We start from the raw sequence: 22,529 nt of genomic DNA, 5'->3' as shown, positions 1-22,529 counted from the left end.
CAAGGTTTGGCTTTTTCTTTATGTCATAAAAAGTCTAATTTATTGTATGGTAGGTTTATGTGTGAAATGTGATCAAAGATCCACATTGACAATGAAAGATGAAGATCTTAGTTATATAAATATGAATAATTATATCTATTGGTATAAGACCTTTTTGGGTAAAATCCAAAAGTAAAATCAGGAAAAATTGTATTGATGGTGGTTGTTCCTAATAGTTCCAATAAAGAGTTTTGCAATCCATTGTAGAGATAAATGAACAATATCATTCTATTATTGTGAAGGCAGGACACATTTTACCCCAATGTTACAGTGACTGAAGATATGTTAAGAGTCATTATTTTTTAACCATTCAAACTTTCCATTAAAATAGAGATGAAAATGTAACATAACCTAAAAATAGTAGTACATGTGAAATGTGACATATTATACTTGTGCCTTGCAAACTTCAGGTTAAGTTTTAAACCTTCATCATTTCGAAAGTTTCAGTTTTAATCTTAGCCATCAAAATTGTTTCAAACCAACTATTGCATTAGGTTTCTCACGAAAATGAAGATGAAAATAGTGTGGTGCTTAGAAAAAAAAATTAAGGTTCCACGTGGGCATACTTCAATGGTGAGCTATAGAAAAATTGAAGGGTTGCAATCTGTTGAGGTAAATACATATCTAATCCTTACATGACAATAACCGTGAATTTGTTATTCAGTGAAGACTATTACTTACGAGATAAGAAGGATTTGCGTCTTGATGTGGTGTTTGCGACACACACAACGATACTTAAATTAGCAAAGAAATCTATGTAGCAAGGAGGAAATTTTTGTATGTGAATGGACTTACTTTCCCTGATGCCTACTTCCTCTATTTATGGATCTTCTTAACCTAGCTTCTTCCTTTTAGGGTTTCCGAACTAGCTTTTGGGTTAAATTTCTTTCCTTGGGCGTGACCTCTCAAACAACCCTCACTCGAGAAATTTTCTTTGTGTTGGCTATGGCGATGTCGATGTTGAACCTTGTGGCATGGCTTTGGCCCATGCCACTTCGCACCCCTCAACCCATTCTTGCTTCAAGTTTAATTGTTTAGCATGCAGCATTGTTGATCTATTCATTTTTTTACACTGTTGCCCCTAGGTTCGAAATAGTCCATAATATTAGCTCCTACTCTTACGTTGGTTTTAAAGACCAAATACTTGTTGATCGCATACACAAATATATTGTTCCTCTTCAATCCTCAAGTTATACTATTTTTAATGTGACTAAGACTATTTGATATTTACAAAAAAAAAAAAAAAAAAAATGAAATGTACTATATGATATTTATTTACAAATATAACAAAAAGGACAATTTAGTTTTCATATTTAATTGATTACAATATTGGCCTTATATTCAGGGTTGGTAATGGGGTCGGGGGAAGGGGATCCCCATTCCCAGCTCTGATGAGGGAATTTACCCCATCCCCGCCATTTGAAGACAGGGACGGGAGTAGGGATTCTCCTGTTTCCACGCGGGAATTCCCCTGCTAATTCTTAATATGGGCTAAATTAGGGTTGGATTTGAATTTGGGCACTTTAGTTGGTCTTAAATTGGACTAAATTAAAAACTAGGTTAAATGTAAAAAGTAAATACCTAATATATATATATATATATATATATATATAGATCTAATCGGGGTCGGGGTCGGGGCAGGGATCCTCCGCGTCTCCAGATAGAGACCCTAAAAAGATCTCCGATTTCACATCTGTAATTAAATTGGTACATAACCGATCCAAGGAGAATTTTGTTAACCCTACTTATATTTTGATGGTATTATTTCGAGCGGAGGCTGAACACGACCCTTTCACCTTGAACATTTCGATCCCGTTAACATCTGCGAAAGAACCTTCTGCCAGGGTCTATCCAAGTCTATACATAATGTCAATTTTTGTATATTATTGAATAATTGTTGTATTTTCAAAGAAGAATACAAATGTGCATATATACATCAAGGAGATTACAAAGTAAGGAAATATTAATTAGGAAAAGCATAATTAAGATTCTAATTCACTCAATCATAGCACTAACATATATGGTAACTCTCTCTATCTAGCTCAAACTAAAATGCAAACATGTTATATGAAGATGCATATTAAAGATCATTGAATTACAAACTAAACTTCATAGGATCTACAAATTAAAAATAAATAAATAAAACTATGATAGACTTTGATAGATTGATATCATTTGATTATCAATTTATCACTAAATACAAATTTAAAACAAATAAAGTATCAAATAAGTATATCAGTGATATATTTTTATGACTTCTATCATTATTTATCACTGATAGAAATTATAAAATCAGTAATAGAATTTGTATCGACAATCATAAAGTCTATCATTAATGATATCAGTGATTTAGAATTGTTGGAAATGCGACCAAAGTCCCACATTAGTTAGATAAGAGGAGGATCATTGTTGGGAATATAACCAAAGTCCCACATTGGTTAGATAAGAGGAGGATCATGGGTATATAAATGAGGATGACTATCTCTATTGGTATGAGACATTTTGGGGTGAAACTAAAAACAAAACCATGAAGGTTTATGCCTAAATTAGACAACCTCAAACAAATAAAGTATCAAATAAGTATATTAATAACAACGTATATCAATGTCTATTGATCAGTGATAAAAAAACTTGAAAATTTTTTGGGCCTTCAATGAATTTTTTAGATATTTTTTATGGGCTGAGGTAAATTTTATTGTATTTGCAATTAATTTTAAGTTTTACTACTTTGACAATATTTTAATCTTATTTTGCTGTATATGCTAGGAGTCTTCAAAAACAAATAAAAATAAAACGAAAACGAAAGAAAAGTATATATAGAATTATATTAAAGAGCATTGTAGTAACTAGAAATTCATAATAGTGGGAGGTGGGTGAAGGGGTTGTTACTGAATAATAAATGTAATATGAACTAGGGTTAAGGTGGTGATTGATAAGGTTCTAGTGTAGTGGATAATAGGGAGTGGGACTTTTTAGGAGTATAGTATTAATGTGTTACATTATAGGGTTTCAGATCTACAAATATCAACTTTTTGCAGTATGAGGGATCCTATTATGTTGCATTAAATTTTTAACTAATACTATGAAATTTGTTCATTTGACTTATAAGTAAAATGTATTATCAATGTCCCGTTTGGTAACCACTTCGTTTTTTGTTTTTATTTTTGAAAATTAGATTTATATCATTTATATTTCTTGCCATGATTTTCATTTTTCTTAAGTACCATAGTTGAATTCTTAACCAAATTCCAAAAATAAAAACAACTTTTTGAAGGTTACTCTTTTTAGTTCTCAAAATTTAGATAACAAAGGAAGAAATTTAAAGGTAAAAGTAGTGTTCATAGACTTAATTTTCAAAAAAAAAAAAAAATGATTACCAAATGGAACCTAAAATCCGATCTCACGTAATAACCAATTTGTGCGATTTAATTGCACAATGCAAAAATTCAAGAGTAAAAAAGAGTGTACCCAACTCACCCTCACAAAATGTGAACAATTAAACTCAAATTAGGGTATTCACAACTGAATTGTTTATATAATGATGTAAATTATGAATAAATTTGTTTAATAAAACAAATGTGAGGAATCACAACCCACTTCTAATATAAAATCATATGGCATTTTTTAAATAATACAACTTGACTAATTAACTTGAACGATTATAATTAATATATATTGACTATATGATAAATGTGGCTTCCTTTTTAATATTATCTAAGTAGTTCGTTTAAAATTTAGGTCCTTGTTTTTTTTTTTTTTAATTAAACTTATAAACACTATTTCTACCTCCAAATTTCTTCTTTTACTATCTACTTTTCACCTATGATTCAAAAAACAGGTCAAATTTTGAGAACTAGAAAAGTAGCTTTCAAAAATTGGTTTTTATTTTTGGAATTTTAACTAAAAATTCAATCATTGTAGTTAAGAAAGATGCAAATCGTGATAAAAAAATGTGGATGATATAGATCTAATTTTTAAAAATAAAAATAAAAAACAAAATTGTTACTATATGGGATTTTATCTTTTTGTTTGTATAATTGCTTTAAAATGATCAAACTTATTAAGTGAACATTGTGATTAAAGTGCTATATTATATGCTTGTGAGCCGTCAAAATTTTAGTTAAAGAAATAATGTGTTTGTTTGGCTTTCCATAGGTTTCATATTTTTCTCCTCTTCTCTTCTCTCTTCTATTTCCTTTTCTTTTTTTGTTTTTCTTTTATTCTTTCATTCATTTTCCTATTTTACTCTTAACATTTAAATATGATGTTTGGTAATGTTAAATATGATGTTTGGTTGGATTATTGATGGTGTTTAAACTTAAGTTTAATAAAGGCGACTCACTCATCAAAGTGAGGTAGTTAGCTCAATCGGCATTATTTATGTGGGTTAACGAATGTTATGGATCATTTTTAGACCAAGAATCATGAGTTCAAGAGAGCCAACTATTAAAGGTAAGGTCGAGAAAGGAAGAGACCAAGAAAAGGAAAGATGTTGGGCCAAATTAGCCAAGACGAACCTCTTTCCATTCATGAAAGCCAGTTCTTGTGGGTCATGATTCAAGCTTCCTTGGCCAGCTCAAATTTGCATTCCCTAATCCCTCTTAGATTTGAAACTCTAGGTCCGCCCCACTATAAATAAGAAGTCACCGACATCACCCAAGATAAGTTCATCTTCATACTTCTAATTTGCTCTAATCCATTGCTAAATACTGACTAAAGCATCAGACGTGCCGGAGGTTCTTTGATAGACACCATACCAGTCTTTTCTTCTTCTTTGTCTTGTCATTCGTCTTTCTTCTCAAAATTACAAATTCACTATTGAAGGCACGTGAAGGTCAAGTGAGCCTTCTAGTTCAGATTTTGTTACCAACAACAACAAAAAAAATTGTGATTTGAATCTCTCCACTCTCTACTGTACTTAAAGAAAATCGAACCACTTAATCAAGTACACAGGCCAAAAGTTAAATAATATATAATGAAAATGAACAATATTATATTAATATATGAGAGGAAAATGATTAAAATTAATAGTAGGAGTATTGGTACTCTAATACAGTTTAGTTTCATTAATGAATTATACTAATCAATTATTAGTTAACTAAAGACTAATTAAATTTAATCAATTAGGACAACCTGCGTTTTTTCCTTAAGAAAACAATATCTAATTAGGGCTACAATATTAAATGATTATGTTCTAAGTTGTACTACTCATTTCCTATAATTAAAATTTTCATCCATTGGGTACAGTAATAAATTAAGTCCCGCGACATGCTTAATGTATAATATTTTCATGCTCGCAAAATTACACAAATCATATGTTTTTTTTTTTTAATTAATACAAATCATGGTCTAATTGTCTTCAAACTGAAGCCTCAGCCAACAGCTAAATTTAGTGTGCGGTTTTTTTCAAATGATTAAAATGCATTTGGTAATGATCCAAAATTTTGGGAAAATAAATTTATGAAATAAGTTAGTTTAGAATAAACATTTAAAATCAATTTTTAGAAAAAGAATTTTAAGCATTTAATAATAATTTGTATGACAAATTTCGGCCACTAATTTCAGCGACCCCCACTGGTCAACTTTCGACCACCACGTCCCCCAATCGTCACCGGCCGACTTTTAGTGATCGTCGTTGGCAATTTCCAATGACCGTTGTGGCAAATTCCTTTATAGTAATTTGACATTAATAAAAAGACCTTTAATAGATAAAAAAACCAAACAAATTTGTATATAAGAGTACTTTTGAAAAAAAAAAGTTGTCAAATATATGTGTATTTTTATTTTAAGAAAATTTTGCCAAAAGTAATTAAATGAAAATAAATTTTTAAATAACATTTGTTTCTCTAAGTCATTCCAAACCTACCCTTAATTGACCCTACCACAATGTTAAATTCAAAGTATATTACAAGTAAACCTTATCAAATTAATTAACAAACCACAATTCATAAATATTAAATTCATATATAATTTACTGTATTTCCAAAAGACAAAACATATTTTTCTACAGTAGAAAATAGCAGAGAGTTATTTACAAATTGTATTTGAGCTTTTAATTTTTATGTTTGATGTATCTCTAACTTATTTGACAATTTTAAAAATCCAAATATCTCATATAACACAAACACTTAATCTCGCACTTAAGATGTACATGAATTTCAAAGATGGTTTGAACACGAAATTCAAAAAATAAAAATATATTAGACCCTTTTAAAATTCAAGAAACTCTAAATGAAAATTTGATAATTTAGGTCCTATTGATGACCATTTCAGATTTTTTTTTTTTTGAAAAAAAAAATTAATTAAGTCTATTCTCTCCTATATTTTAAGATCTACATGAATTTTAAAGATGGTTTCATTACTTTTTGGTAACAACAGTTTTTAAAATTTAGGCCGATAGTTATTAATCAAATGAGAAGTACAACCATTGAAACAAATGAAAAGTACTACAACATTCGATTTTATTGTATAATAGAGGATAAATCATCAACTTAATAAGCTCTAATTTGATTCACTATCCAAGAATATCTCTAAATTGTCTTTACCCATCTAAGAACTCACTATTTGTTCTTTGTTGATTTTTTTTTTTCAACTTACTTTTGAACTTTAATATAGTGGGTAAAAAATCTTCAATGTCAACATAAGCATAGCTCAACTAGTGCTTGTACTATCAATTTCAAGGTTAAATGTTCAATTTCCCCATCCCACACTTTAATTGCAATACCATTGCACAAAAAAAAAAAAACTCAACTTTGGTTTTGGTTTCAATTTAGTTCCTAAATTTTAAAATGTTACAATTTTACCGATAAGTCAATTTGTTTCAATTTAATCCCTAGATCAACATTTATACTTTTAATCTCAAATTTTTCACTAAGTACTAATTTTTTTGTCTTTACTGTAAATGTTTGTTAATTAATTAAAAATAATATTTTTCATCACTATTAAAATTAATATAAAATTTCACTTTATAATTATTTTAAATTAATTAATAAACATTAATATCAATAACTGAAAGTAAGTATTTAATTTAAAAATTATATTAAAAGTGTAAAATCTTAAAATTATAAATCGAATTGAAACAAATCTCAAATTTTCGAAATTAAATTTATAATATTTTGATGCATCCCCTTCTCATTATTCACATAAAAAGAATTAAATTTTTTTAAAAAAATAAAAAAGATATCACATGATAAATTATAAATAAGTAATTTAATATAATATACAAATATAGTTATTGTTCAAGATTGTCTAATTTTTTATTTATTTATTTTTTTTTTGATACATAAATTTTGTGGGTGGCACGATACATGGTGAAATAACGAATGTGTTTTTGTTTTGAACTTTTTGAGTGTCAGATAATCAGGCTTCCTGTATGTGTACGATTACTGACACCAACTCTCCTATTAAAGTAGAGCCGCAAATCACGGGCTGCCATTACCTTCTACTACTTCTTTTTCTCCTTTTTCCTTTGTTAATATTTTAACTAAATTATTAATTTCCATTGTTTCTTCAAACTTGTCCCACTCATTAATTTAGACGAACTTATTCAGCTTATGAGTCTATAAACATTCATTGTATTTTAGTAAATCACTTAATTTTTTAATCTATAATCTCTACTTAATTTTAATCAACTTAAATTCAAAACAATATGGTTTAATTTAAAGATCATATTTAATTAATTAAATTAAAGAGGTGGATGAAAATTCGTGAAAATTAGTGGAGTCTAGGATGGATAACTACTTGAAAAGAGAAAATATTGTAAATATTTGTACTGTTATCACATGGGTGTTGTTGGACCTATTTAAATCAAATCAATTACCAAAGTGGTTCCAATGTAAAATTACACTTGAATGTGTGCACCATTTCACTACATATAAGTTTGAATTTCCACCTCATTTGACTCAAAAGGAAAAAAAAAAAACTTATTTACAAGGTAAAGTTGCATCATTACATATAACTTTATATATTGAAAAGACTATTAAAAACTATTGAAAGTTGGAATTATTCTTCGTAAATTGCCTTTTGTGGGTGAGGATAGTTCAAATCCCATTGATGCTATTCATGCCACATTAGAAAAAAAAGACTTTCGGAGAGAAATTCTTTATTTACCTGTAAAGTACTCTTCTTATACTCATAAATTAAGTTCGAAGGTTACCATTCTTATGATTACTGTTGTTGCCAAATTTGGGTCAAGAGAAAATGTATTTGACCTTCACATGACAACAACGGTAAATTTGTAATTTAGGGACGAGATGACTTGCAAAACAAAGAAAAAGAGCTTTGATGCCTAAGCCAATAAGAGAATTGTAAAATGAGAGAAGAAGTCAGAAGTTCAAGTTACCTCATATGGAGCAATAAAGGATATATTTATAGATGGAATGAGATAAAGTTTATCTTTTTCTCTTATAATAAGATTACATGGATCTTTCCTAATCCTAATAAGTTTTTATTAGATATTATTAGATAAATCCACCTTATCTACTATTTCTCTTTCCGTATTTTGTTAGAGTTTTACATCAAGCAAAACACGTATGGGCCTTACTTAGGTCGAGGTCGATCAGCTCAACATTCTTCCTAGGCATGCTAGACTTTCATTCCTTAAGGCCTAACCATGTTGGGTTTTGGGCTATTCGGCCAATCTTGGAGGCTCAATCGAGGCGACCATGCCCAATTCGCCCTTGGCCTATTCCCTTGATCTTCTCTTGCTTTCTCTTGATTCTTTTGCCCTTGAGTATAGAATCCACCCATAACATTAGCCCTCACTCCCAAGTTAGTGTTCGTGGTTTTCCTAGTTGTTCACCATGGGTTGTAAATCTAAGAACCTATCTTGGGAGTATAATCTCTCCTAATTTTCATGTTATCCCATAAAAAAACTTAATTCGAACTTGCTAGGGGTTGTTGGACCTATCGAGCCAAACTCTTTTTGAGGTCCAACTGATTTTACAATGCATTTCTCCATTTCATGATGAAGTTATGTGCCAAGCTGCATTGGACCCACATCCAGGATAGGCTCCTTATAAATTTTTTGTCTTTATACCATAGGTGTGCCTCAGGTCATGAGTTGACTTGGAATAATACTTGGCTAACCCTAATAGGGCTTAACCAGCTTTCTGACCTAATTTTCTATCCCCAGGAAAGAGTTATGATTGCTTCTCCTTTTCATTATTTGGATAAATTGTAGCTTTTTATATCAATCTTCCTAGTTGCATTACCCTTCCGGCTATAACTACTTTATCATTAACAACTTTTTTGCTTCCATTTGTACTCACAAATCTTGCCTTTAATCCATCCAGTGTCATGTGTCACCCTCTCCCTCGTCAGTTATGAACCAAGGCCTACCAGACTTGGTTGCCTTCTAACTTGCATCTTTAGAATTGACTCTCCCCTCTTTATCTATTGCATTATCTTTTACAATGTTTAAGTCAGTCTCATCAACTTTTGCATGCTCATTTTTTTTTTAGCAAAAACAATATTTGATTCTCTTTCTTGAATTGTTCTGTCATGTCTCCTCTTGCTTCCCATGCATGGTCATCGTTGTATCACATCACCGTGGAAGTTAAATTCTTATTAGGTTTTAGAGAGCATTTCTTAGACTTATTGTCCCATTTTTTCACGGTTTTAATATTTACTTTCCCACATTTTTCTTCTTTTTCCTTTTCTTGAAACAAAACTCTATTCACCCTCATCCTTAGCCTTGAGAACCCTCACTTCTTCACTTCTTTATATTGCCACCTTCCCCCATTCATACATACATCATCTCTTCATTTCTCTCGGGTCCAACTTTCTTAAGGTGGGTCTTCTTTCCTTTTCACTTTATTCTCTTTTGAATCTTGCTAGTTGAAATTCCTTTCCCACGGCTAGTGATGATGACTATAGCTTAAGTACGTTTGAAAATTTTGATGATTATTCTTATGGAAATCAATTGAACTTTTCCTACCATGAGGCCACCTCCTTTGTTAAAAAATTTGAAATGGGGGAGAAGGTTCACCGTTTGAGCTTGCCATCCCAAGTTACTGAGTCTCCAAGGATTACCCTGATTTTTCTTATCAAACACCGCTGCCCATTGTCTTATGTGTTATCCTTGGTTAGCTCCATGCCCTCAGTTATTTGGGTAAGCTTTGGCCATTTTTCTGAAGAATCCTTTACAAACTCACTTAAGAACCCCTTACGGATTATGACTTTAATTTCGTCTTTCAATTGGATGCAATCCATCGTCATTTATCCACAATCTTGGTGAAAGAAGTAATACCTCTGTCTGCCCTGACGATGTGGTCTTGAGGCTAAGCCTGAGGCAACTACCTCTTAGTCTCGTCTGATCTCCCTTTGAATTGCAACAATTTCTCTATAATCATGTATTTTTGTGCTCGAGTCACCAATTTTTTTAGGTTTTTGCTTCTTTTTTCCCTTAAGGATCTCAAAAACTTTTTATCTTGTAGCCCATTGATTATGGCTAGCAGAACTACTGAATCTATGTATCCATCTACCTGTAAAGCTTTGTTATTGAATCGTGTAATATACTTCTTTAAGAACTCTCTTGATCCTTACTTTATGGTTAGGAGATGTGTCGTTGATTTTTGTTGATCCTACCCTCCCAAGAACTAGGTGACAAAACCCTAGCTTACTATTTATGACCCAATGGACTTTCTTTATAATTGCTGAAACCATTCTTTGGCTGGTCTTATTAGGGTAAAAGAGAACGTTATGCACCTTATAGCATCTTGTATCCTATGGAGTTCCATCCAAGATTGATATGAATCAAAGTGTTCATTCGAGTCATTTTTTCCATCATAAGGTTTAATTGATGGAACTTTGAATTTCGACGGAATGTCTTATTTCATTATTTTGTCGATGAATAGAGGAACTACCTGTTTAATCAAATCTTTGTACCGCATGTTCCCTTGTAAGTCCTTGACTTCTTTCTGTATCTTCAATAATTATGTTTTCCAGTGCATCTTCGGACCTCTGCCTTGACCTCGATTTTGGGTCCCATTTTTGAACTATTGTACTTCTTTTGATCCAACTTCGTAGGCCTATCTCAAGGTAGATTTTAATTGATTCATTTTTCTGATTTGACCCTTGATGAGAGGTTTGGCTTCAGCTTACATTACATGCCCCATTGTGCACGTATGCTATTAACTTTAACTTTTTGCTCCTACTCGTAGGTTCCTTTATCTGGCTTTCTTGTTCGTGGTTTTGGGGATTATTTTCTCCCTCCACCTGTCGCTCTTTTGATTTTACCTTGCACTCGATTATCCGTGAAAGGTGAGGATGGGACTCCCTTATGCCTTTTATCATCGATGTTTTTCCCTTGGTCGAATCTTTTTCTTTTCTTTTTTTTTTCTAGGGTGTGGTTGAGTAGGTGCACCAATGTATCTCAACTAGGTTGACACACACATAGCACCCTCATCATATCCCACTCCCAATCATTCATTAATATAAAAAAAAGAACAATGGGGAAGATGAACTCTTTCCCTTTTTTTATAGGGTGTGGTTTGGTAGGTGCACCAGTGTATTTTAACTAGGTTGACATACACATAACACCCTTATCATATCTCACTCCCAATGATTTATTAATATAACAAAAAGAACAAATGGAAAGATGAACTCTTTCCCCCATTTTTATGGTGTGGATTAGCAAGTGCACTGATATATTCCAACTAAGTTGGCACACATTTAGCACTCTCATCATATCTCACACATAATCGATCCCATTGAGTTCATAAAAGTAACTCCATCAACATGGAGTTTCATCTTGCTCACATCTTCTTTTATACTTGTCATCACCATCGCCACTTGGCATCATTGCAATGCGTAGCCATATGCCATTATTTAAAGTCATTTCATTTTAGTTAGACAACCTAACAGGTCAATGGGAGCGCTCGATTTTACGTTTGACAAGGTCAACCTCGACCTTGGCCGAAGTCGAGCATTTTCTTTTGGCAATACACTGAGCCTAAGATGATCTCCTGGGTTGGAGTATGCGTAAAACTTACCTTGTTAGGAATTTGGCAATGGTTGACCTCGGTCGAACATATTTCGTTTTTTATATTTCGACCCTAAAATGATCTCTTGGCCGAGATATACATAAAACTTGTCTTGTTAGGCATTTGACAAGGGTCGAGGTTGAGCATGCTATCTTCGATCAGACCTAAGTCAACCCTCTTTTCCTAGGCCTACTTATGCTGATTGGTTCGATCTCGACCTTCAATTGGTCAGCCTTGCCTTAGCCTCAACCCCAACTTTGGACAATTAAGGTTCACACTCCCTCCTAGATATATTAGGATGATTTTGGGGTCTCTAGCCTTTATGTGCTTAAGGTCATCCTCGACCTTGGTCTTGGCTATCTCCCATAGTGTGTTAGTGTGATTGGACGCGTTTGAATGGTGAAAGTATTGTAGCTTTATGCGCTTAGGATCGGACTCCATTTGCCCTATGTGAAACTTTGATCATAACTTCATGCTCTATTAATAATTTTGAGCCTCGAATTGGGCCCTGACTCTTCACCTTGTTCTACTTAGCCTCAGTTTGATCTCTTTTGTTTAACATTGATAGTCTTTGTCTCATCCTTAGCCTCAGCTTTGGTTCTTTACATCAATTTGTTCTCGTTGGCCTCAGTTTGATATCCTTTGCCTTAAGATTGGTAGTCTCGACCTCAACCTCAGCCTCGTCCTCTGCCTCTACCTTGAATCTTTGTTTCAACTTGGTCTTCTCGGACTTGGCATTGGTAGTCCCGACCTCAGCGTTGACCCTTCATTTTAATTTAGTCTTCTCAGCCTCGACATTGGTCGCCTCAGCCTCAGCCCCTACCTCTGCCTTGAATCTTTACTTCAACTCAGTAGCCTCATCCTCGACCTTGGTAGCCTCGCCCTCTGTTTTGAACCGTTGCTTCAACTTGGTCTCTTCGGTCTAACATTGATAGCCTCGACCTCGACATTGGTAGCCTAGGCTTAAGTCATCATGAACTCAACTTCGACTTTTTGACTCATTGGCTTCCTTTGGTTTTGGTTATAGGGATCTAATTCACCCATGGCTTATTCCTTCAAAATTTATTCTTTAACATGATTGTGGAAGCTAAGCTATCGTAACCTTTACTTCCTTAATTTTGCAACGATTCTCAGTTTCGCATTGGTAGATCAGTCTCGTCCCTACAGACGACGTTAACTGCTGATGCCAAATTCTGGTTAAGGAAAAACGCACTTGACCTCTACGTGACAACAACTGTAAATTTATAATTTAGGGAAAAGAGGACCTGCAAAACAAAGAAAATGGGCTCTGATGCCTAACTCAGTAAGATAATTATAAAATGAGAGAAGAAGTCAGAAGTTTAAGTTATCTCATATGAAGCCATAAGGGTATATCTATATGCGGAATGAGATAGACTCTATCTTTTCCTCTTATAATAAGGATTACATGGATCTTTCCTAATCCTAATACGTTTTTATTAGATATTCTTAGATAAATTCACCTTGTCTACTATTTCTATTTCCCTATTCTGTTAGGGTATTACATCGAGTAGAACGTGTATAGGCCTTACTTGGATCGAGGCCGACCGATCCAACATTCTTCCTAGGCATGCTAGGGTTTCATCCCTTAAGGCCTAACCATGTTGGTGAAGGAATCGAATTCCTCAGTGGAAGCATGTGAACATGTGCTTTCGAAATTTATTTCAGAAATCAAGCAAAAACAGAGAAAACATGCAATGCAGTATAGGATAAACAAAAACTCATAAGCATGTTGTGTAGATGATAGAGAGATTAGAAGAACTAACTCTAGAAGACCTACTTCAAGTAATTCTGCTTTGCAACTCATGAACAGCCACAAACTCCTCATCACAGACTTCTCCTTTGAACTCAATGTACAAGAATACTACTATCAGGTCTTTTTTGCTATTCTTCGAAATAAGAATCAAGGATTTGTGAGATCCTTGATTTTGGTAGGGGAAGAGAATTTTAAAAAGGGAGAGAAACTTTTTCTATAGATAGGAAGATGAGTGAAAGATTTCTACAGAATAACTCATTTCTTCTATGTTCTCAACATCACAGAACTATTATGTGAATAACCATGTGAGGGGAGATAACTCTTGTCAACTTTTCATTAACTCCCTTGCTAACTGTTGGGGAGTTAATAATAATATCTAATTTAAAATTAAATTGAATCCTATTTAATTTAATTAAAATAAATATATATTAATTAATCCAATTAATTAATATCAATTACTTAAATATCATATATTTAATTAATGTCACGTTTGAATCATATTCCAATGTATTTTCTCTCATATATTATAGTTTTAATATCAATCTCATTGACATTAAACTTAATCTATAGTTTTAATATGAATCTCATTCATATGAAATGTAACCTATAATTTATTTAATATTTGAATCTTATTCAAATATGTTATTCTCTCATGTAACTTATAGATTTAATATAAATCTCATTCATATTAATTTTAACCTATAGTTTTATTTGAATCTCATTCATATAAATAATATTGGAATCTTATTCAAATATTTATTTCTCTCATATATAATATTAATTATAAATCATAATAATTAACTATATATTATAATGCATTTGTATACATTATATTAATTGTATTTTATACAATTAGTTCCTTTATTTAATTTGAACAATTCAAATTATCCAACATAATAGATTCTACCCTTTGTGAGGTAGCAAGGGGACCTAATGAACCTATAGAAGCTCAAATGATTCAAGATTAATTAATTAAACTCTTTGATTAAATTAATCAACATTAATTAACTGTGGGTCACTCCATTAAAAACTCATCAACTGCGCTGTTCGCATTATAGATATATTTCTATGTCCATGGATATAACCAATCAATAGCAAGTCGATCTTTCACGAATTGCTCGTAACGACAACGGAGTCAAATTATCATTTTACCCTTGCAGTTACATTTAACTCCTTAAGTACCACTAATCCCTCTAATGAAAAAACAGTTTATAGTCCAACTATAAACTAGTCTCTATCGAGCCAGTGAGAGGGTGAGGCCTCATTGCTCAAGACTTGAAACCAGCTACTAAGGGAACAATTCATCTACTTAGCCTAAAGATGAGAAGACGTGCATTCTATCTTGTGTAGTTTTGTTCTCAGCTCTATACTAAGACAATCCCCAAAATAGTAGGCTTATTGAGTCGACAAATTTGGCCACTCTCACCTATACAGATAAAAGGTTTACCCTTATAGACAGGAGTTCACAACTCACTCGGGATTAAGGTTGAGTCACCTATAGTTATTTTATGAAATGTTAATCTCTTCAATCAATGGTGTTATAAAGAGAGACTAATCATTTTGAGGTTTGGTCTTATAAAAACTTTTTGTATAGGATACCTCCACTCACATATCTCCACATAAACGATTAGGATCAAATCGTTTATAATACTTTACAACTATTATAACAATTACAAAGTAGGTCGTATCCATAGTGTAACTAGGATAAAACACTCAACCCTATCTATTTACTATAGATCATTTAGGTTATTACTTAAACAAGATCCATTTGTATGTCAACCACATACATCTTAAGTTACATAAAATAACCTTTGATCTTTCTTTAATGGATTATTGCATGCATGACATAATCAACCATTATTTTAAATAATATATAACTACAAGGTTTTTGGGCATACATCCCAATAGTTGGGCCTTGGGCTATTGGGCCAATCTTGAAGGCTCGACTGAGGTCAACTAGGCCCAATTCGCCCCTAACCTCTTCCCTTGATCTTCTCTGCTCTCTCCCAACTCTTTTATCCTTGATTCTAGAATTCACCTATAGCAATTACTAAATAGGCCATTTGTTTTACAAACGTCATAGATTTTTATTACGGTATTATAAGATGTCCTAACATCTAGAGATTCCCACTCATCCTAAGATATCATCCTGAAACATGAGTTTTTCGGATTTCTTATGTTGAGTGCATCTCCATTTAACTTTTTTGTCCTTCCTTTTTCCTTTATATATATATCACTCTTCTTTATTTACATTATATAATTAAAAATAAATATTATCAATTATATATATCACTTCATTTTCTTGTAGTTATTATTCTTTTACCAACATATTCCAATTTAAACTTAAATTAATATTTTAAAATAAATTATTATGTATTATTTTTTTTAAAAAAATAACATATAAAAATAATATAAATTGTATTGATTTTTAAAAAAAATCAAATTGATAAAAACAATTAGGTTATATAAATTCAAATTATATTTAATTAATTATAAATTAATAAATAGACGTTAGGACAATGTGAAAATATTATGTAAATCAAGACATTTTCGAATTAAAATTCTACAAAATAAATATAATTATTAAAGTATTCTTAAATATCTACAAAAATATTCATACAAAACAAATATAATTATCTAAAGATACCATGGCATCAAGTCTTCTCTATAATCCTTTTAAATTTGAAATAATTGATACATAAGTATGTAAATGAATATAAATTTATCTTTTAACAATTTCAAACATACGTACCACCGCGCATATACATTGAACTAATAATTTGTATAGTATATTTATCCCTGCCTTTTTAATCTCATGGATTATTTTCTTATAAACTCCAACATTTATCTGACAGTTATTCATAAATAATTATTTAGAAAAGAAAAAAAAAAAGATTTTATTCAACTCACCATTTCATGATATCTAATTATTTATGAATTAATACATCAAATTACTTTCAACATACTTATCTCCTTGCCCACAAAAAGAGAAAAAAAAAATGACACCTTAAAGTCTAGTTAAATTTTGAGCAAGGTTGAAATCAAATTAAATTACAAGTTTAATCCATAACTTTTAAATTTATATTTATTTAGTTTTGAAAATTTATTTTTTTTTTATTAATATTGAAGATTCTACATCTGAAAAAAAAATGTAATAAATGAGTTACTTGTGGTTAAAAATTGAAAGTTGATGAATAAGCAAATTGTGGGGTTTGATTGAGCAATAGGGAGAGGAAAGAATTGGGAAGCACGTGGATGTGTTTTGGATGATTTTTGGGTGTGCATGAAAAATCAAATTAAAGGAAATGAATGTGTATGTAGGAGTAGTGACCCACATAGGGAAATTGGATTTAGAGATAAATGCAAAAGAATGGAAACGAATAATGAAAAAGGAAAGCGTTTTGCGTTGGTAAGAAAAAAAAATAAAAATAATAATAATTAAGTACAACTAATCCTTATACTCCCTAACTATTAACCACATAAAATTAAAATTAGAAAAAAAAAATTATCTTTTAAAAAACCAAAAATGCTACAGTACATGACATATTTTATTTAGGTTTTTGTAAAATGTTTTATAATTTAATTTTAGTAAATGATTGAAAAGATTAGAAGAAGATGAGTAGGATTTGTATTGAGAATAAGTATTATGAGAAGGAAAAAGAAAAGAAAGAGAGAGAACAAAGAAAGGGCAATGCTTTTAAAACATCCATGTGGAGTCCATGTGGAGGATCATCAAATTTCATCCCTTCTCCTTTTTCTCTTAACCCCCATGCCCTAGAATTGCTCTTCTCGTAGGACCCATTGCCCTATTTGCATGTTTTCCGGATCCTGCCAAAACCCATACAAAACTCTCTTCTTTTTTTTCTTTTCTTTTTTTCTCTCTCTCTCTCTCTCTCTCCATAATTTTTCCATATATTATCCAATTATAAATATATATATATATATATATATGATTTGATATATTCATATTTTGGACGAGCTTGAGTTGACTTGCTTCTTGGCAACTTCAATTTTCAAAGATTATGTATTAATTATATAACCCCAAAATTCAATCTTCTCATACATCATGTGTTTCTTGAATTGAATTTTTGCCCTTCGTTTTTACCTTTTTAAGACTAAAGGCTCATGTGGGTTTATGGAGGTGGGGCTCTTATCTCTTTAATTAAATTAATTACTGATTGATTTGATTTTGAAAGGGAAGGTCGGTTCTAATTCCTATAATTAACCACGGTAAAAGCTTTCGAGTCAAAAGAATAAGAAAAGGAAGATGGTGTGTATAGATCATAAAGTAACCAAAATCATAAAGTGATCGATGATTTTTTTTTCCTTCTAATATCATGCCTGTAGTTGAGTTTCCATGGATATGTTTAAGTCACGCCAACCTCTTTTTGATCTCTCAATGATCATTGTGATTTGAGTCTCGTCGGTTTTTACTTTTTTGTTTGTTTTTTTTTTTTCCTTTTAAATGATGCTTGTTAAATAATATTAACGCATATTCGAGAGTGATTCTAAAATGGTTAAAATCAATTTATCATTTTCAGATTCATTATAAAACATGCTTTTAATCATTCGAAACTATTTTAATAGTATCAACATTGTATTTAAGAGTATAAATTTTAATGTTAAATTAATTTTAAGTTATTAAAAGTCTATTTTAGAGTAATTTTGAAAATGACAAAAATGATTTTGACAATTTAAAAATTATTCTTAAACATACACTTAGTCATATAAATGATATTTAGTTAACTAGTATGAGTTATTTTGACTCTAACTTCTCATTTACTAGTTGAGAGTATGAGTGTATTTGAAATATATTTTTATGTGTTTAATTTAAAAAATAAGTTATTTTGAAAGATATTGGAGTGTTTATCAACCCTTCAAGATAGGTTTTTTAAGTATATTTTAATCATTTTTTTTTTTATCAAAAATAGTTAATAAAATGTTTTTTTTTAAAAAATGTTTTTTTTCTCAAATCAATTCAACATACGAGTCAAACAAATTAATAGTAAAATTTTATTAAATCTGTGCAGCAAAAGCTTATGAATATGGCGTCTACGTACTGCAAAATTAATTCAATATTGTCGTGTTGAAAGTCCAAAATTAATTAGGTGTGTCATTAGAAATGCTTTGATTTAGGTTTATAATACTTTAACAAAATGCTTTCAAAACATTGGCCAAATTTCTAATCATAAATAGAGATTTTGGAACTTATTTATCATTCCTGTATTATTAAGAAAATTTGATTAAGATATTAAAACATTCTTTAAAAATATATATAAATGACAACTGCCAGAACCTAAGCGCAACACTTGGGTATAGTCGGGACTATACCCATCTTATTAATAAAAGAAATAAATTTTAAAATGGACACTTGAATCGACTGCACCAAGCTTTTTTCAAACCTTATTATCATTTATATTTTTCGTCTAATAATTTCAAAAGTGGGAGATAAGCTCATAAACGATGGTTTAAAATAAAAATTGAGTGCTTTATCCACGGAGTCAATACTATCAATCTGATTGACATGATTGTTTGAGCATAAATATATGTACATATATATCAATTTGATTTGTGAGAAATATTGTGAGTTTGAGTGCTTGATTAAAATGTAGATAGTTTAATTTATGATTTGTTAGAGAATAAATTATCAAAAGAAAATTATAAAAGTAAATAAAATTAAAATAACTATATGTATATATAATTGTATAATAAATAAAAAAGAACAAACATTTTAAAATTCATAATAAGTTCGAGTTGGTTGACGTTGGTTTGAATTATTTTAGGTGAACTCATGATCAATTCAATCCATAAAATTTTCAATTATTTAAATTCAATCTATTCCAAATAAGTTGAAAATTCAATCCAAATCTATATCGTACAGAGTAAAAATATTGATGTACTTTTCTCATATATTTATTTTCTTATATATATATATATTTGGATATGATGATTTGACAGTTTTGGTCATAACTTATTTGGTATTTCGCTCGTCAGCTAACCTTCCGAACAGTGCCACAACAGCCTTCACTTTGACGAACAAGCTTAATCTCACCACTTATTAAGCTTCCTTGTTTCTACTACTCATCCCCACTTACACCCTTTCCGTTTCTTTTTATTATACTATTCACCTTTATTTCATTTTCATTTATCATCACTAAGCTTTTATTATTTTCATTTATTTATTTATTCATTAGAGTATACTTTAATCTTCTTACAACCCTCTCCTTTTGTTAATAACTAATCTCAAAAGTTCAATTTTTATATATTGACATACATTTTAATAATTTACTCCCAACGCTAAAAATCACATTATTTGTATGATAAAAGTTTCTTAATTTCAAAAGAGATGTAACGTTAAGAGCTATTCATATAAACGGTATTTACTTAATGTGAAGTTGCATATGGGATATAACCCCTATGCCACATAATAGTTGTATCTATGTTCTAGTTTTTATTGATTATAACTAATAAATGAGATATTATTGAATTTTAGTTGAAGGGTAAAGAGATATGAAGGTCGTTATAAATAAAAGTGGAGTTAAGATTTGGAGAGTTGACCAATTTTGAATTAATTACTGAACTTTTTAATTGCCAATGGATTTAGATGAACTAAATTCCTTTTAGCACAATACATTAACTAAATTCAAAAAGAAGAAAACGACATAAATCTACTTAGGGTGGATATTAAAAAGGACGAACATTAGATTAGTCAATATATTGTGAGTGAAGGAAGAAAAAAGAGAAATGCATAGTGAATTAGGAAAAGGTTAATTAAAGGGTTAATGAGAGAATTGAATGAGACTAATGGCACCACCTTCCTTTAATTAATCACCAATCTTTTTAGTTTTTATTTCTTTTTCTTTTTTCTTTATTTCTAACTTTTTTTTTTTTTTTTTTTTAAAATTTTGATATATTACCCTTTAGGGTTTGGTGGTGGGACATTAACTCCATGTGCTTGCATGTGCTGTGTCTCGCTCTAAATTGGCCCACCATTGCCCTCCTTTAAGCACATCAATTGGTTTGTGCACATTCTTCTATCTCTCTCTCTATAAACTCTCTTGGATCTCTAAAATCTTCTGCTTCTGTCTTCCCACAACTAATCCCTTTCTTTCTCATTTTTAACACTTAAATTTTCTTCTTTTTATCCTCTTCTCTCATTAAACCACACATTTCCCAGGTATGTTCAATTTTTTTTTTTCCATTTTCCCATCATATAATTCATTTTTTTTTATGCACAACCCATTAAATTCTCTCAAGATTTACACAATTGTGTTTGTGTGTATGTGTTTTTTTTAATTATATTATTATGATATCAGAATGCGAAACCCCAGTTCGTTAAAACGAGAATTTTTGAAGAAATGGATGACGGGTCTTCAAATATACACAACCTCCTCCAACGAAAACATGACGGTCATCGAGAGAAAAACCGCCATTAAATTATCTGCAGACATAGCTTTAGCCTCCTCTCGAAACTGCGCCACCCGGTGGAGCCGAGCGGTAATCGCCAGTTCCTCCGTTGATAACCGAAGCCGTCGAGTTGCCGACGGCGTACTAGGGCGGGCCGTATGCGAGAGGGTGAAACAAATCAGCAATTCAAAAATGACACGAAGCTCATGGAGTAGTGGGATGATTCTGAAAAGAAGCCGCCGTGTGCGGCGGCGGAGGAATAAATGTATGAAAGCCATGGCGGCGGAGTCGGTTGCAAAAAGATTGGTGCTAAAAAGAACAAAAGTGCTACGTGGTTTGGTTCCGGGAGGTGAATTTATGGATGAAATTTCGTTGATCGAAGAAACCCTAGATTATATATCGGCTCTTCAAGCTCAAGTTGATGTAATGAGGTGTCTTGCAACTGCATACAATCCATCATCATCATCATCATCATGAAAAAATCCAAATTTTAATTATAATTAATCTCCCTTTTTTTATTTATTTATTTTCTTTTTTGGCCAACATTCGTATGATGAATGTGGATGGAGAAAGTTATGGGCTTTTTTTTTTTTTTTTTTTTTTTTCCTTTTTTTCTTTCGTGCACATATTTGTAGCTAAATTGAAGTTAATGTAGTGATAATTTGGAAACATTTTCTGAGTTTTATGTACAAAATATAAGTTAAGACATTAATGCTCTCTTTAGAATTTCGTTGGTTCGAAATTTTGAAGTGCATTATTTAATTTACGCATATAATTGGATTGGGAATTTGTTTTTGAGGGTGAAAATTGGTGAAAGTAAATTGTGTATTTTGAGGCATTGCGTGTATGGATGAGAGTGGAAAATTGAATGTGGTGTTTTTTTGTGGGTTTCCTAAAGAAGGCATTTACTTGGGAAAGAAGGGGTGTTGAGTGTGTTCATAGATTTGCCCAAATCCAATGTTGAGGAGAGGAGAGTGTTAATGCATGTTGGAGAAAAAATTGTGTTTGTTGGGTGTGTCTAAATTTTGATAAAGATTTATATTCGTATTTTTTAAAAAAATTCAAACTTATGATTTTTTGATGAATAATACGAGTAGCTTCAAATTGGCCTAACCTTCGGTTCTCGTAACCAAGTTTTTCTTTATCACTCCTTACTTTCTGTTGGGATTTGGCATAATGGTTTCATTAATTTGTTCTTGAATCTTAATGAAGCATTGATACTTCTTCACTACTTGTTCTTGTTATGTCTCTATTACTAATTATTTTCCTCTCTTTTTCAATAGTCCTTCCAATATCACATGCTATATATTTGTTGCCTTTCCAAT

At 31.1% G+C, this 22,529-nt stretch overlaps 1 protein-coding gene across 1 annotated transcript; it reads left to right on the top strand.

The window, feature by feature from the left end:
• The first annotated feature begins 20,807 nt into the window (after window positions 1-20,807).
• Window positions 20,808-21,875, top strand: P1R1 (transcription factor). The gene is made up of 2 exons (XM_039023938.2): window positions 20,808-20,974; window positions 21,114-21,875. Exon 2 carries the CDS (start codon window positions 21,115-21,117, stop codon window positions 21,679-21,681), a length of 567 nt encoding a protein of 188 aa, XP_038879866.1. The 5' UTR covers window positions 20,808-20,974; window position 21,114; the 3' UTR covers window positions 21,682-21,875.
• Window positions 21,876-22,529: the final 654 nt, after the last annotated feature.

The sequence above is a fragment of the Benincasa hispida genome, chromosome 2, assembly GCF_027475165.1.
Source record: "Benincasa hispida cultivar pf3 chromosome 2, pf3_genome.v1.1, whole genome shotgun sequence".
NCBI classification, from domain to species: Eukaryota; Viridiplantae; Streptophyta; class Magnoliopsida; order Cucurbitales; family Cucurbitaceae; genus Benincasa; species Benincasa hispida.
This window is presented reverse-complemented; position numbering and strand designations above follow the sequence as displayed.